The sequence below is a fragment of the Prinia subflava genome, chromosome 3 (genome assembly GCF_021018805.1).
Source record: "Prinia subflava isolate CZ2003 ecotype Zambia chromosome 3, Cam_Psub_1.2, whole genome shotgun sequence".
NCBI lineage: Eukaryota > Metazoa > Chordata > Aves > Passeriformes > Cisticolidae > Prinia > Prinia subflava.
The window spans coordinates 81,961,868-81,977,460 of NC_086249.1; the positions used below are offsets into that span (position 1 = coordinate 81,961,868).

The 15,593-nt window shown below is 35.8% G+C and overlaps 1 protein-coding gene across 4 annotated transcripts in view; it reads right to left on the reverse strand.

Annotated features, from left to right (window-relative positions):
• ATP11A (ATPase phospholipid transporting 11A) overlaps window positions 1-15,593 on the reverse strand; it is a 116,622-nt gene that overhangs the window by 32,652 nt on the left and 68,377 nt on the right. For all 4 annotated transcript variants that reach the window (XM_063392757.1, XM_063392756.1, XM_063392759.1 and 1 more), the window contains exons 4-12: window positions 14,556-14,636; window positions 12,918-13,025; window positions 9,966-10,094; window positions 9,347-9,450; window positions 6,668-6,718; window positions 5,186-5,250; window positions 4,687-4,768; window positions 3,270-3,420; window positions 1,878-2,075 (exon numbers count right to left, since the gene is read on the reverse strand). In XM_063392757.1, coding sequence (XP_063248827.1) covers window positions 1,878-2,075; window positions 3,270-3,420; window positions 4,687-4,768; window positions 5,186-5,250; window positions 6,668-6,718; window positions 9,347-9,450; window positions 9,966-10,094; window positions 12,918-13,025; window positions 14,556-14,636 — 969 coding nt within the window. The remainder of the gene's footprint in view (window positions 1-1,877; window positions 2,076-3,269; window positions 3,421-4,686; window positions 4,769-5,185; window positions 5,251-6,667; window positions 6,719-9,346; window positions 9,451-9,965; window positions 10,095-12,917; window positions 13,026-14,555; window positions 14,637-15,593) is intronic.

Here is a 15,593-nt window from a genome sequence, read left to right on the forward strand (position 1 = left end):
CAGTAAGCCCCAGCACGTAAGTCTAACAACATTAAAAATAAAACCAAAATCTGAACTATCTACTAGAAGAACTAGATTGGCTCAATTTTGGATTTTGGATGTAGGTATCGTATACATACTGCATATCATATTTGATAAACTCAGAGAATGAAGTAAGGTAAGGCACTGAACACTGAAAATAAGGCTCTTATTTAGAATTCATCAGGTTGTTTATCAAAATTCCCCATTTATGCAGTGCACTGAACAAACTAAAAACCAAATAAATTTTTTCTCAGTCTTCAAAAACATCATTAATTATGCACACTTTCCACTGAGATTGACTTTTATAATATTCACTAATCTGAAAGGACAAATGCCAAATTTTCCAGTGGCTTTTTATCTGTGAGCAAAATACCCACAATTAAACAATTTTCAGACTGGATAGGATTTATACAGATTTTTTTCATCTCAACCCCTACATTCAGTTTTATCATAAAAGTTACAAAATCAATCATTCTTTTTTAGTCATTCAGCTTTGTCACAGTGTTTCCTCACGTTCAGACAGCCCTTCAGTTTCAGGTTGTGCCCACTGCCTCTGGTCCTGTCACCAGGCACCACTGAGAAATGAGAATTTTCACTGAGAAAATCCTGGCTCCATCCTCTTAGTAACCTCCCATTCAGGCATTTGTGTACATGGGTAAGATCTTCCTGACCCTTCTTTCCTCCAGGCTGGATAGTCCCAGCTCCCTCTACTCTCTTTGCATGAGCCATGCGAAGTCCAGTCCCTTGGCTGTCCTGGTAGCCCCTCACCAGGCTCCCTCCAGTACGCCACGTGTCTGTACTGGGGAGTCCAGAACTGGACACTCCAGCTGAGGCCTGGAGAGGGGAAGGATCACCTCCCTCGACCTGTTGGCAACACTTTGGCTAGTGCAGCCCGTGATACCATGGCCCTCTTTGCCATAAGGACACACTGCTGGCTCATGTTGAACTTGATTTCCACCAGGACTTGCAGGTCCTTTTCTGCAAAGCTGCTTTTCAGCAGGATGGCCCCCAGTCATCCAAGTCATTAATGATCAGGATGGGAGGCAGTACTGACCCCCAGTGCACACTGCTGATACTGGCCTCCCTCTGTGCACTGCTGACCTCCAGCTCCCAGCTCTTCACCCCCTTTTCAATCCACCTCACTGTCTGCTCATCCAGGCTGTAACTCAGCAGATCCTCTTCCAGGATCTCACTGGAGACAATGAAAACTGTCTGCCATAATAATGAAATATCTGGTACCACTCTTAGTCCAAATAGATATGTATCCTTAAAAGCTTTATTACCAGTTCAACTAACAAAGAAAGAAATACAGCATCTTATTTATTTCAAAAACCTATAAAAATATTTTGAACTGAGATCTTAAATACTTTCTCAAGCAAACTTTATCTGTATCTGTCTCAATGTGATGATTTTCTTAACACAGAACAGAACATTTTTTCAAAAATGAGACTGACGATCGATTGTTTTAATGGATGAAACTTGAGACTTGTGGCACTAGAAATGCAGTGCCAGTCTAGTCAGACAAAAAGGGGGTTCTTCCATCTAACTTTTAACCTGAGGAAGGTAGATGCTTATGTAATTTCCCTCTACAATCAATGGAGAGGAAGTGTTCATCCCTTAATACTATAGTACTACTAATTGAATTCTGCTGACTGAGTAAGAAATCAGAATTTTTGATTCTGAAAATAAAAATATCTCAGATTTTATTTTTAAAATTAATCAGCACTAAAGAAAAAGCACATGTAGCACAAAACCCATCTAAATAAAACAAAACCAAAAAATCTTGAAGAGCCAATTTTAAAATAGAAACCTACAGTACAAACAGTTGAAAAAAATTATCATTCAATGAAATTTACCTGTCCCAACTCTTCATTGAGGTCAGAAGTGTTCACCAGTGGTCCTTCACCTATATCCTCATCAAACATTTCCTCATCCCATGCAATGAAATAAGAACCAAGAAATTTCTGCATTTCCACAGTGACATACATGGATACAGGAATAATGTAGTTGAAAAGAACCATGAATGCAAGGAAGTCTGTAAAAGCTTGAAGAAACTGCCAAAGAAAGAAGATAAGAATACTGATTTTCCACATACCATTAAAGACTGCAAGACTACTACATGTATTTACAAATTGGTTTTTTCAAACAACTTTTGAACAGTAAGCAATGCCTTTCATAGCTCACAGTTCAGCACAGGATGTAAACCTTCATGTTTTATAACATCGCAACTGGCATGCATTAGAGCTTTTTGTTTTAAATTTGCACTTTTCTTTACAGATATACAGGTGTAGAATACTGTTACATAATAATGCTTTATTGTAAAGTTCTAGAGCAACTAATGAGCACAGTAAAGACTTCTTGGGGAATAAGGGAAACAGGTACATTCAAAAATTACCAGAAAAAAAGCATAGTTCCACAGCAACTTCCTCAAGGGTTGCCAAAATTACATAACTTTCAGGCAGCACTTCATAAATAAATAACGGGATTCCTTTCCCTCTCTCAGCATAAGCAGAACATATGCACATAATCTGGCTCAATTTTTCAGTGGTGGAGACTTGCTGGAGCTGCAGCCAACCTGCTGAGCAGGTTGAGAGTGCAACTGGTGGTAATGAGAACTCTAGAATGCCTGCCTAGCATATGCTCCTCATGATTTAGGGTAAGGAAGCAAATTTTCCCCTCGTCTGATTGGGAGGATTTAATGAAATAAATATTGTGCTTCTGTAGGGCAGGGTTCAGTTCACTGCTCTGGAACTTCTGGCTATCCACCCAGGACAATGTCCTTGTTCCTGTAAGAACACCTGGCACTGGTGACTGATGCCCTCTGATGCGACAAGTGCTCCTAACAGAGAAATATGAAATTAAGCTTTTGAGGGGCATTTTTATGGAGATTCCTACAGTGGATTATTTTGAACATGTCTCTTACAGGACTGCCAGTAGCTGTGGGATTCCTTCTAGCCCTCGTATTTCTCAAGAGGTCAATTCTTTAGTAATTCACATAAATGACAGGAAGCTCCAAAACACTTTCATGAGGCTTTTTATACTAAACTAGACATTCTCATCAGTTAAATTCACATATATACAATTTAAGGGCAAAAATTTAACATACAAGCTTTCTACAAATACACTACAATCACCGTCAGAAAAAAAGCATGAGTGGTATGTAAGTAGGTTACATATATTTTTCAGTAGAATCTCTATAAATTAAGGGTTTAGGGAAACTTTCTTGGTATAATAACTTATTTCCATACCAAATTTCTTTTCTTTTCAGGCTCTGTTTTCTGATTATACCATGGCTCATCACGAAATGGCTCACTCTGCCAGGCATACTTCAGAACAGTATTAATTAGTGCTTTACTGACAAGAATACAGAGGTATACAACAAGAAATACATTCATTGATCTACAAAAAAAAAAGCAAAATAAGAATCCCATTAGCATATAAACTACAGAGTTTATTAGAAAATGTTATACTTGTTCATCACACTAATATTTGCTGCAAGTGTAACAGTGCTGAGATGGTAAATAACTCTTCCAAAGTGCTTTTCCAATGAGGAAAAACATTATTGACATTATTTTCTATTTTTAATTTCTATTTTTCTGTTTTTATAATTGTTTCCAAAACGTGTGTGACAAATTAACAAAACTAGTATATTAGTGAAAACAAAAGCATAGATAGAATCATAGCAGAACAACTGGGCTTGTATCTGCAGACCTTTTCATGCCACTTCGCTGAATCATTGTAAGATCACTCCCATAAGTACTTTTATAGAAATATAAAACCAAAAAAGAACATTTTGCTACGTAGCAGTAATGTTTTAACTCTAGACAGATCTAAAAAAAGAGCAAGAACACTTTGCATTTGAGATTTTATTTTCATTAATGATGGGCATGAACTAAAAGCCATGGGTTACACATCAATAACAATAGAAAGAGACACATGACGATTGCTCAGTCACTGTGTAAGAGAAAGGCTGTCAGCTGGTCAGTACATCTTGCCTCAGTCAATGACATCTTGTTTTTCACAAGGCTGGACACCTTACCTAGAGCTGATGATTTCAGATACCAGAGTAGGAATAGAAAATAGTCTATTTTAAAAATAGTAAGCAACCAATGTCAGCTCACTCCTTAGGGATAGGATTGCCTTACTTTCCCATCATAGATGTCTGTATAGAACTCATTAATTTTAGCTAAACCATGGAAAACATGCCACAGACAAGCATCTTACTGCAGCTGATCCAAAGGGAAGTGCATTAAAAAAGTTATTTTTACTGAATTCACGACTTAATTGCAATAAAAAGCATTGAATGCTAGGATTATAAAAAACATAGCCTTGGAAAACTGTCAGTAAATGTACTCTGAACAGTGAAAGAAAAGTCTTACGGAACAATAAAACATCATACATTAAAAAGCTAAGCATTAAATCAAATGGTTTTATTTTTCAAACATCTAAGAAGAATAATTCGGTATTGAGAACCTCATTTATATGGTGTTATATGACTTGCATTATAGGTAAAAAATTATTTTAAAAGAAGTAAATTTTAAGTCCCTCTACCTCTTTTTTAATTTAAATCACCGAAACATACACTTTCAGAGGAAAAAAAAAATCTGATTTGCACCATTTAAACATGCAGCTTTCAAACCCCAAAATAAGTAATAGAAATTTTACTTCTCTACAGCAGATCGCTTCTGTGATTTTGATTGGTAATTTAATGCCATCTTAGTTTCCATGCCAGTGTAGATAGCAACACCTGAAATTAGATAACTTGTTTTACTGAAGATTACACAGTGCAGTAACTTCAAAAGAGCACAATTCATTAGATTATTATACTCTAATACGATTATTATACTCTAATAATAATACTCTAGTAATTTCTTTAATTCTTTAGTCTGAAGAAAGAAACCACAGATTTGGATGATAACCCAAAATTAGAAATGGCTTTATTATCTTGGTACTTGGAAATTTTAAGCACCATTTACATCCCATTTTCCAGTCACAGTTTCCAATTGATGAGGTGTTTCTATGTAACAATATTAAACCTTATTACAAAGCTGTAAAACAAGTGACCCAATAGAAATCAAAAGCTCAGTAGTAACTGTAGGCTTGTGACCTTTGGTGTTTGCTTATTACTTCAGGGTCCATTAAAATAATCAATAGAAATATTTACCAAAGATTTTTTCTGTGTTCTTTAAAGTGGCTCCTCTAAGAAGCAGATTTTCAGATCCTAATGGCCTGCAAAAGGTAAGTATTACAAAATATAAACATTTAGAGAAAACCATCAGACCTTAGTGGAGGTCACATAAAAGAGGAAATCGGTTTTACTAAAAACCTTCTATTTTATCAAGTTACAAGGCATATTTAAAATTTTAAAGTGAAAATTAAAAATAGATAAACAGATGCCTAAAATTAAGCTCACAATTTCACATGTCAAGCCTTAAACCAATGTACCTAAACACAGTACTTATTCTTAAAAATATTAATTCTATTATTTTTAGGGTTATATAAACTATGTTGTCCTGTATATTAGACCTACTTAAAGACAACACACTCCTCCATTTTATTTTAAGTACAAATGGTATAGAAGATGTTTTTGATACCTACTGTAAACATTTTTAAAAATGCCGATAAATATAGGGTAAATAATTTATTGAAGAGTACAGGAATTAATGTAAGGACCTCAATGAAATTCAAATAATATTTTGGAACATGATATGTACACTAATCATCATATGAGTTCAAAACCAAGGACTACTTTACAGACTGCATGCAGAATTGTCACATTCTATCTACACAGCAATAAAAATAACAAACCAAGAAGTTCATTCAGTGTTTTCAAATGTTATTCAAACTGCACTTGTGGTACCAAACTCCCCCCAAAAAAATCAAGAAACTCCAAACAAACAGGGCCACAATTCTGAAGTAAAACCTGAAACTAGTTTCAAGAAACTAGTGAATTCCATATGAATGATCCAGATCAATGGACAGTTTCCATAGCAGACTGTAGAGAAAACAAGGTATCTATGGATACACTGAGGTTAGGAAGGCACTTAGCCAGCACTGAGCAACTCGCCACATGCTGGGATCTAGGATATCACCCCAGCAAGCAGCTTTTCCCTCCTATTGCTTTGCCTCTTTGTGGCAAGAATCAGAACAAAATCAGGTACAGCAAGTCGGATGTTGCCTTTGTTGAACACACAGCACTATGGACAGTTTAGACAGAAGTACGAAAACACTGAGTAAAATTAAACACAAAAAAAATTACTTGACATTCAAACTCTTCAAAATCTAAGAGACATGGAATACAAAAGTGATACTACTTATACTGTTTAGTGCACTACTAAGTTCTCATGTTAATGGGGCAGTATTGTACAACTGCTGTCAAAATCCTATCAACATCATTTAGAAACTACATACATTTCTGATAAAATTGAAGTTGAATAAAGACATTAAATACTAATGAAGAGAAATGTGATTAGAAGATGAAAAATCAATTATTTATGAAATAGCAATCTGGAATCTTCTAAGAGAAAAATATTCTATCACTAAAACAAAGCAGCACAATGTTTGTGAACCAAAGATAATTCTCATTATTGATACTTATTTTCAACTGTGAAATATTTAAATGTGTAGAAACTCTGGATTTCCCCACCTTGCAATAGGCTCATTCCTATCATGGTAAACATTTATTCGACCAACAAATCTGAAAGGGAAATACACAAGTAGTTTAACAGTACTGCTGACAGATTATTTAAGAAATACTTTCTAGAAAGTATGCATCACAGAGACCATTTTCCAATCTAACAGGTTCAAATTATCCAAAACATGAACAAGAACATAAGAGATACATATAGATATACACTTAAAACATGTAAATACAAAAATACACAGAATGGTAACTTGACATAAATTTTGGATATAAAAAGGTATAAGAGATTATAACATTAGGGATAAGTCTTCTAAGTCGACCTACGAACAAGAAATACAAAGTCTTATTCCCTAAACTACCTGAGATAAGTCAGAGCAATTACTATCTTTTACAACATCTAAAGCCTACAACTAATTAAAACCAAAGCAAACCAAAGCATTAGTAAGTAATTCTTCCTCTAAATGTACATTTTATCAGTATGTGGTGGCTTGACCCTGGAAAGCAGCTAAGCACTCATTAGCCTCTTGCTCTTTCCCTCCTCAGCAGGATAGGGAACAGAACTGAAAGAGCAAAAGCAAGATCTTAAAAAGTTTAATAACTGAAGGGAAAAAAACCAAGTGACACAAAGACAACCACTCACCACCTTCCATCAGCCTGCCTATGTCCAGCCAGTCTCCAAGCAACAGCTGCTCTGGGAGACTGCCCCTGCCCCCTGGTTTTATTGCTGAGCATGATACTACATGACACTATATGGCACAGACCCTCTGGTAAGCTGAGGTCAGCCATCTGGGTTGTGTCCATCCCCAGCCTCTTGCCCACCCCCAGCCTATTTGCTGGAGGGGCAACATGAGCAACAAAAAGCTTGACACTGGGGAAAAATTTGGCAACAATAGCTAAAACCATGGTGTGCAATTAATGCTGTTTCAGAGCAACAACAGTGCACTACACAGGCTGTTCTCCACAGTCAGTGAAGAGAACTGACTTCATTCAAGCCAGACTTGGTACACTGTATTTGCAATACCACTGCCCAAGTGGATAACCTACTGCCATGGGGATTAAGCTGGACATTAGGGTTCCCAATGGGAGAGGAAAGTGGTGAGCTGGCGGGCTTGAAAGGGAACCTCTGAGGCTCAGAGGAGTGCAAACCTGTGTGCTTAGAGAACATACAACATGGTAGGGCAACATCTGAAGACAGTAATGTACAGTTGGTTATGATGCATCATGATACAAAATAACCACATGCTTTTGGATAAAAAGACTCACCACTGTGTTTTGTTGAGAGGTGAAGTTTCAAGTAAAAATCAGCAGAGATACAAGCTGACTACTAATAAACATTTTGATTATTTGTGTGTCAACAGTTGTCTGAAAGAATTACGTGAGCTATACTAGCATGAGTTTTAACTTGCATTCACTTTGAGAGCCAAGTACTTAAAACAAGGATCAAGCAAGTGATAGGCTTGATACTCTAAAGAACCTGTTCTCAAGCAGATTTCTAAACCAGCTTCTTAATCGCCAAGATGACAGAAAAGAGATGCCTTCACATCTCAGAAATAAGCAATGTTTTTTCTGCATCTTCCAACAGTATTTGCTGAGAAAAGAGTGCATTTTAGCTTGACATCATACTGTTTTCTGTGTATTATTTCAGCTATTGTTTACAGCGGTAGAAAAAACAAATGTTCTCTCAGTGGTATAGGACCTTTTGTATTACTGTTTAGAAAGAAACTGCAAAAGAAGCTTCTCAAGATTTCTCATTAGGTTTAGTGGAATAGTACAGAGTTCTTTTGTAAAATATTGGGTATTTTATGACTTTATACAACTGTAGACATTTTTCTTCATGTTCTGCATTAAAGTGTTTTCCTGATCACGATGGCCTCATGCTGTCATTAGCTGTGACATGATTTCAAAGCCTGTGGTGTAAGGCTCATGGTTAACAACAGCAGATGAAAATCTGTATTTCAAATAGTCTTGAGAACTGAAACTTTTTCTGGCTGACCTTTCAGATCTGATTAGATTGACAGTGGCTTTACTTTGTAATGTGAGTGATGAAGTTCTCTACCAGGACTAGAAGTGCTTGCCATTTACTTATTGTTCATTTGTGCTGGAATGTTACTATTATTATCTTCAATCAGCAATATTTTTGCAAGAGTCTTTTTAAGCCACTTCAGCATTTTGTGAGTGTTATTTTAGTTAAAAGTAGATAATACAATCTGTAAATCCATTATAAAGGACAATACTTCACAATCTGCTGAAAGTAAATGAGTGAGTGCCACAGGCAACTCCTCCACATTGTGGAACACCCTCTTCCTCCAAAGAACCTCACAAACTGTATCTGACATACAGATTGGGTATGGGTGCCAATATCAAGAAGCATACCAAGTACTAGTAAAGCTTACTTTCTTTCTTATTTTGTATTTTAAAAAAAGAAACTGAAGTTCTAAAGTTTTCACCACATTCCTCAGTGGACTGCTCTGTGAGATCCCCCTTTGGAAATCAGTACCCCTGAGAGCACAACTATGGAGCTACCTGCACAGAAGGAGCATGGATGGAAGACCTACCTGACTTCAAGCTCACTCTGGGGCTCACTCTAACCAGAGAGATGCAGCCAGTATCTTTTCATTATGATATTTTTATGATTTATTGCTCAGGTACCTTAAATGAAAGAAGTAAGAATTATTGTCTTACTTATAAAGGTCAGGCTGAGGTTGTTCACATTCAATGGTAGCATGTAGTGCATCGATTTCTTGTTCATTGTGAAATGCCTTTGTGTCTTGAACAGCATAGTAAGTCTGGAATTAATAAATACATGTAAATAAAATAAAAAAGAACAGATATACAAAACATTAACCTGTACATACACTGCAGTTCAGCACGAAATTTAGTAACTTTTATGTAGGAGCTCATAATTCAAAGAAGCATCTCTAAATGCTCCTATTTGGGCATCATCTTACATGGTGTTTTCCAACCTTTTTTTTTTTTTTTTTAATGCACAGTTATGTGCAAGCACCTTCATAAGTGACCTTCATAAATCAGGTCACTATGAAAGCATATAAGTACAAAAAGTTAGGGTATTACCACTGTAATCTGCATGCCTATACTAGACACAGACAAAATCACAAATAAATGTCAAAGCATTTAATAAAATCATATTACTCTTAGAGAAAGGAAGTAAGATGGTAGAAACATAAATTACACCCAATTAGTGTACCTGCTTACACATAGAAATATGAAGTCATATTGCTATCTGTGTCAAAAATTAAAAGCAAAGTTTGCCTTAAAAAGAAAATGTAGAACATTTAATTACTTTTTGACTGGATTCACCATCCAAACCAGTTGTTGTAACAAAACACGTTCCATCTTCTCTACTACTTGATAGGAATATTAAATCACATGGGAATTTTTCATCTTCTTTTACCATTACAATGTCTCCAACCTAAGGCAAGAAAATAAAAAACACAAGAAAATAAAATGCAGGTATATAGCAGCCCAAATTTCAGATTTCAAAATGAAAACCTAGATTAACACAAATATTTTGAAAAGTCAACAATTTTTATTTACACCAGGATTTTAACACAAGAGTAAAGAACTACAGAGATATCTCTGGAAAACTGAATTACATCTTGTGGAATGACTAAGATCACATGTTTCTGGCTTTCCTCCCAGGATAACCACCCTGCAAGTACTGTCTTATTAAGTTTTGCAACATTATTTGAGAGATGGAAGATATTATCCTTGTTTTAAGACTTAATACAACAAAACCATTTCAAAACCACAAGGAGACGTGAGCTGCTCTTAGACACAGCTGAAAAAGCTAACAATTTCATCTCCTGATGAAAACAGGACACATTTTTAGCACAAATTTTGACTAGAAATCCATTTTATTTTTATCCATGTTTAAAGGTGAGCAAAATAATTTTTATTCATGGGAATACAGCCAATATTTTACAGCACATTAGAATGTTGCAACAGAACAGCCAACCAATTACAAATTAAAAATAGTCTTAAAAATCATTCAAGAAAAATGAATTTTTCTACATTTTCGGAATTTAAACAAGTGGCAAAGATATAATCCACGTTCTAAGAATATCGGGGTTTTAATAAAAATCCCATCAAAAATACATAATTCTTGCAAATTTTCATCTGTTCAGTACATTTTTATGTAATAATTTATTATAACAAGACTCAGCTTAATCATTGTTTCTGTTATATGCTTATAAAGCTAAATTCCACTATCCTTAGCAGCTGGCAGGAGTCACTTAATTCCATTTAAGCCAAACAGTCTGATAAAAATCAGCAATAGTAACATCCAAAAATAAAATTTCAGAACGATTATAAAAAATGAGATTTAACTAATTGTAGATATGAAAAAGGCTTTTCTTTTTCTTAAACAATAGTAATGAAAATTTGCAGATTGTACACATGGCACAGGAGAACACAAACTCTAAGCACACCTGCAACAATCGGGAATGAAATTCTCTTTTTCCTCAGCCCAAGCCAAACAAAAGTATTAGCACACAGCGTCTTCATAAAATTTAAAAAGTGTTCCAGCATTTGCCACTATGTCAGCTAAGAATGCAAAGAGGACAGGGACAGGTTCTTTCTGGTGGGAAGTGACAGGACCTGAGGCAGTGGGCACAACCTGGAACGTGGGAGGATCCATCTCGTTTTCATCACACTGGTGACTGGGCACTGGAACAGTTGCCCAAGGGAGGGAGTGGAGTCTCTGTCCTTGGAGGAACTTAAAACCTGTCTAGATGGGGTCCTGAGCAAACAGCTCTTAGTGGCCCTGCTGGAGCTGGGGGCTGGATCAGAAAACTTCCAGAGCTGCCTGTCTCAACCATTCTCTGATTGTGTGAAAAAACTCCATTTTTAGCAATTCTTTTTTTTTTTTCTCCTTTAATCAAGTGTCCTCAGGCTTTAGGTGCAGAGGGGTCTACTTTATACAACCTAGCCCGTTTTCTCATGTTATACAGATCTGAGAATTTCACCCATTTACAAATACACACAGATATCCCTTCCTATCCCATTCAAGGTCTGTCTCTCCTATCATTTAGTCACTCAATATACACCCTCTGAAAGGCAATAAGCAGGGGACAAATTAATAAAATATGGGCAAGGGATTAACTACTAAAATTCAAAATCCAGTTGCATGGTACTTGACTGTTTTTGTTTGGAATATTTAACTGTGTTGGTTAACACACCTGGAATTCTCAAGTACGTAATGTGTCATGATTTTTCTTGTTATCAGGAAGCTCTAGGCAGAAGCTATCACACTCAAATGGAAGGTCACAGCAGAAAGGCTGTGAACATTGTTGATACACTTATGCACAAAAACAGCATAGCAGAAAAAGACATCCAAACAAACATATTAAAAATAAGAAAATTCCAAACAAATATCTATCAAATTTTCTGGGTTCTAAAGAAAATAATGTTAAGAAGTTCATCTGCTCATAAAAAAAAAAACGCAGAAAAACAAAAACCAAAAAAACCAACCAAAACCAAAAACTCCACTAATTTCTGAAAATATATCAGAAAGGGAATGTAGCAGCATTCAAAAGCTCAGGGAAGAGACTGTGATCTGATGGGTTTTGAGAAAATATTTAGAATGTGTTGTGTCTGTACGTATCCATGTATCTCTATACATAGCACTGACTGTCACAATCAGGCTTAAATAAATTATTAATGTGCATAATAGTCATTACAGCTCATCCCAGAGAGCATTCAAGGCCAGGCTGAACAAGGCTCTGAACAACCTGGCCTACTGCAAAGTGTCCCTGCCCAGGGCACAGGGACTGGAACTAGACGATCTTTAAGGTCCCTACCAATCCAAAGCATCCTATGATTCTGTGATAATCACAGCAGACAGGAAATAGAGAAAAGATAATCATGACAGAAATTCCAAGCTAAAAATGAAAAATGAAAATAACATTTACAGAAGGAGTTAATTCCAGTCAAGCAAAACAGCCTGATAAAATCAGCAATAGTAACATCTAAAAATAAAATTTAGAATGATGATAATAATTGAGACTTATGTAATCTCATTAGACAATTTAACTCTTTAAGAGTTCCATTTTATAAAAATGATTTATTCAGAGGCATAAAACTAAAAATTAGTATACTGTAGCTCTAATTATTAAATGCAATAAATGTTACATCATCATACTACACCTCTGTACAACTTGTTTTATGTGTGAAGTGTACAAGAAGGTTGAAGTAAAGTCTGACTCACAAAACCTGTTAAGTCATAGTTACTTACTCTTAATTTTTGGCTTTGCTTTCTAACCAGTTTACCGTGCTGAATGAAATGAACAGGGCAATGATTTATTGCATTGTCAGCTTTATGTCGCAGCCAATCTTCATAACCCTAGAAAACAGTGAAATGGAATGATGCAGTGATGCACATTTGGCTATAAAGACACAGAATAGCTCTAGCTTGTAAGAAAAATTGTAAGAATTATTCTTCATCACAGTAAGGGAAAAATATTCTCACTAGAACAAATGAAATTGTGATACATATGAGTACTAGAGTTGTGCTGGATATCTATGAAAAAGAGCATTCATGGCTACAATTAGTCAAACAAAACCATGTATTTTAATGAAGACATCTGGATGAATAAGGGTTTCAAAAGTGCAGAACAGTTTCTGGTATTTAAGTGATCATCTCTTGCTCATGCTCTATTGACTTGAGTAAGCGCACAGTGCTTGTAAAAGCAGTTGACAAGAAGGTAGTAGTGTAGGCAATATATTTTGGAAGAATGGGACTTTATCCTGCAAGATGATAAAGAGATGACATGACAAAAGGTTGTCATATTTGATGACTGTCATACAATTAAGCCAAACCTTTTAACTTACATACAATATATAGTTATGAAGAATTTTGTTTCAAGAGACTTTGCAAAGTACCCTATTTTTAGTGCTCAATTACCCTATGAATTTGTGTCTTATAAAAGCAGACAAACTAAAGGATAGGGAATCTGAAACTTTCTACTGAAAAGGTACTGCCATATGACAGAGACTGGGACTGACAAAGTCATCAGTGGTTAAGAGCTAGAAAATACCACTTGTAGTCCATTGCATTTTTGGATCTAACTCTCGTGAGCACATTTGAAAATTCAATGCAGAATAAAAGTATCACTACCTTGGATGCTCTCAAAAATAATCTGGGAACTCATAGAGACTTTATAAATTAAGTGTAATATACTTCCAAGAGTTGGTACAGCTCCTCAAGAAGGTCCCAAAATCTACACAAGATGTCAGGAAGAAAAATCAAGGAAATACACAGAACTGCAGTACCAGGCACAGCATGCCATAACCCAGGCTTTGGTTGGTCACTACCAACATAAAGATGTTAAAGTGTGACATTTAAGATCTTAAAAGTGGGAAAGCCACACTAAAATACTAGCTCTTGCATGTATCACAACTTTTGCTCAACAAGAAGTGCTGAAGTTAACTATTTAACTAATATCCTCAATTATGAATAGCTACCACTGTAAAGAAAGAGAAACAAACTCTTCACAGCTTCTTTGAAGACTCATGAAGGAAAAGTCTGCATTTTAGCATAAAGACTGTAAAGGTGGCAAGTTATCTGTTATCTATTAAGGGACAACTGAAATTATCCTCTGTTTTGGGTCTATCTGGGGTGGAGTTAACTTTCTTCACAGCAGTCCTGTGCTGCTGTGATTTGTACTTGGGACTAAACCAGTCTTGGTTACACCTCAGTGTTTTGGCTGCTACAGAAGACGGGCAGTACCAAGGCTTTCTCTTCAACCTTCTCCCACAGCAGACCAGCAGGCTGGGGGTGGGCAAGAGGCTGGGAGGGGGCATTCCTTGGACAGCAGACCCAAACTGACCCAATTCTCCCTTTAGTTTTACTTTTGCTGACTACATTACTCACCTGTTTGATAGCTGTGACAGTGATGACAAAAAAAAGTGGAAGTCCACTTGTAACTGGACTAGTAGGTGTATCAATAATTAACTGCAACAAAAAGAACAAACATTTTATGGTTATGTTTTTGTGAATATAAGCAGTCAAACTTTGAAGTAACATTTTTCAAGTAATTTCATCAATATATTACAGGGCATCAAGGAATTTTAATTGAAAAAACTGTGCTTCAATACAACTTTAAGAATGTCTACTACACTGATAAAAATTTGAAAACTGGATTCTGTAAGAAGATACAATACTGTAGTTAGATCACATTAACATGAGACGTTAATGCCTTGTAAAAATATTTGCTTGCAAGACTTTAAGGAGGCATTAGACTGGAAAGCTGCAGCTTTGGAAGCAAAAATATGGAGCGCCATTAGAAATTATCATGGCACTGGCTTTCCATCTTATACAATACAGCTATTCTTGCACAAAAAGAATAAATCCTGAAATATTGAGCTAGGGCTTCTACAAATATAAACAAAGACACAGAATTCACAGAGGGAGCGCAAATGGCAAAATTTAAGTTGTCCTGGGAATCTGCACTGCTTTTTTTCCTACAGAATCTGGTCTGCAAAGTAATACAGCTTTTCACTTAGTAAGATTTTTATTATTTAACACAATAAGTAACTGTGACAGGTACAGAATTAAGACACCTAGAAAGCAGCACACTAGGTATTCGTGGAAGTCATTTCAAAAATAAGTATGTATATACTACCCTAAGAAAGCATCATATCAGTACCTATTATTTCAGTTCTCACAGGCTTTGATCACAGTACACTTGGAAAACTGCTACCAAGACATTATGTTATTATAAAATATAATATTTTTGCAAAACAAACAAAACTTTGTCATCAACAAAATTTATAGCAACAGTTTTACTGATCCGGATGTTTATTACAAAAAATTACAGATATTCTTTTCAATTTTTTCAAGACATGTCTTGCCATCCATTCAACTAGTGATGCTGTCAAATTCTCTTCAGATTAAATTCACACTGATAAC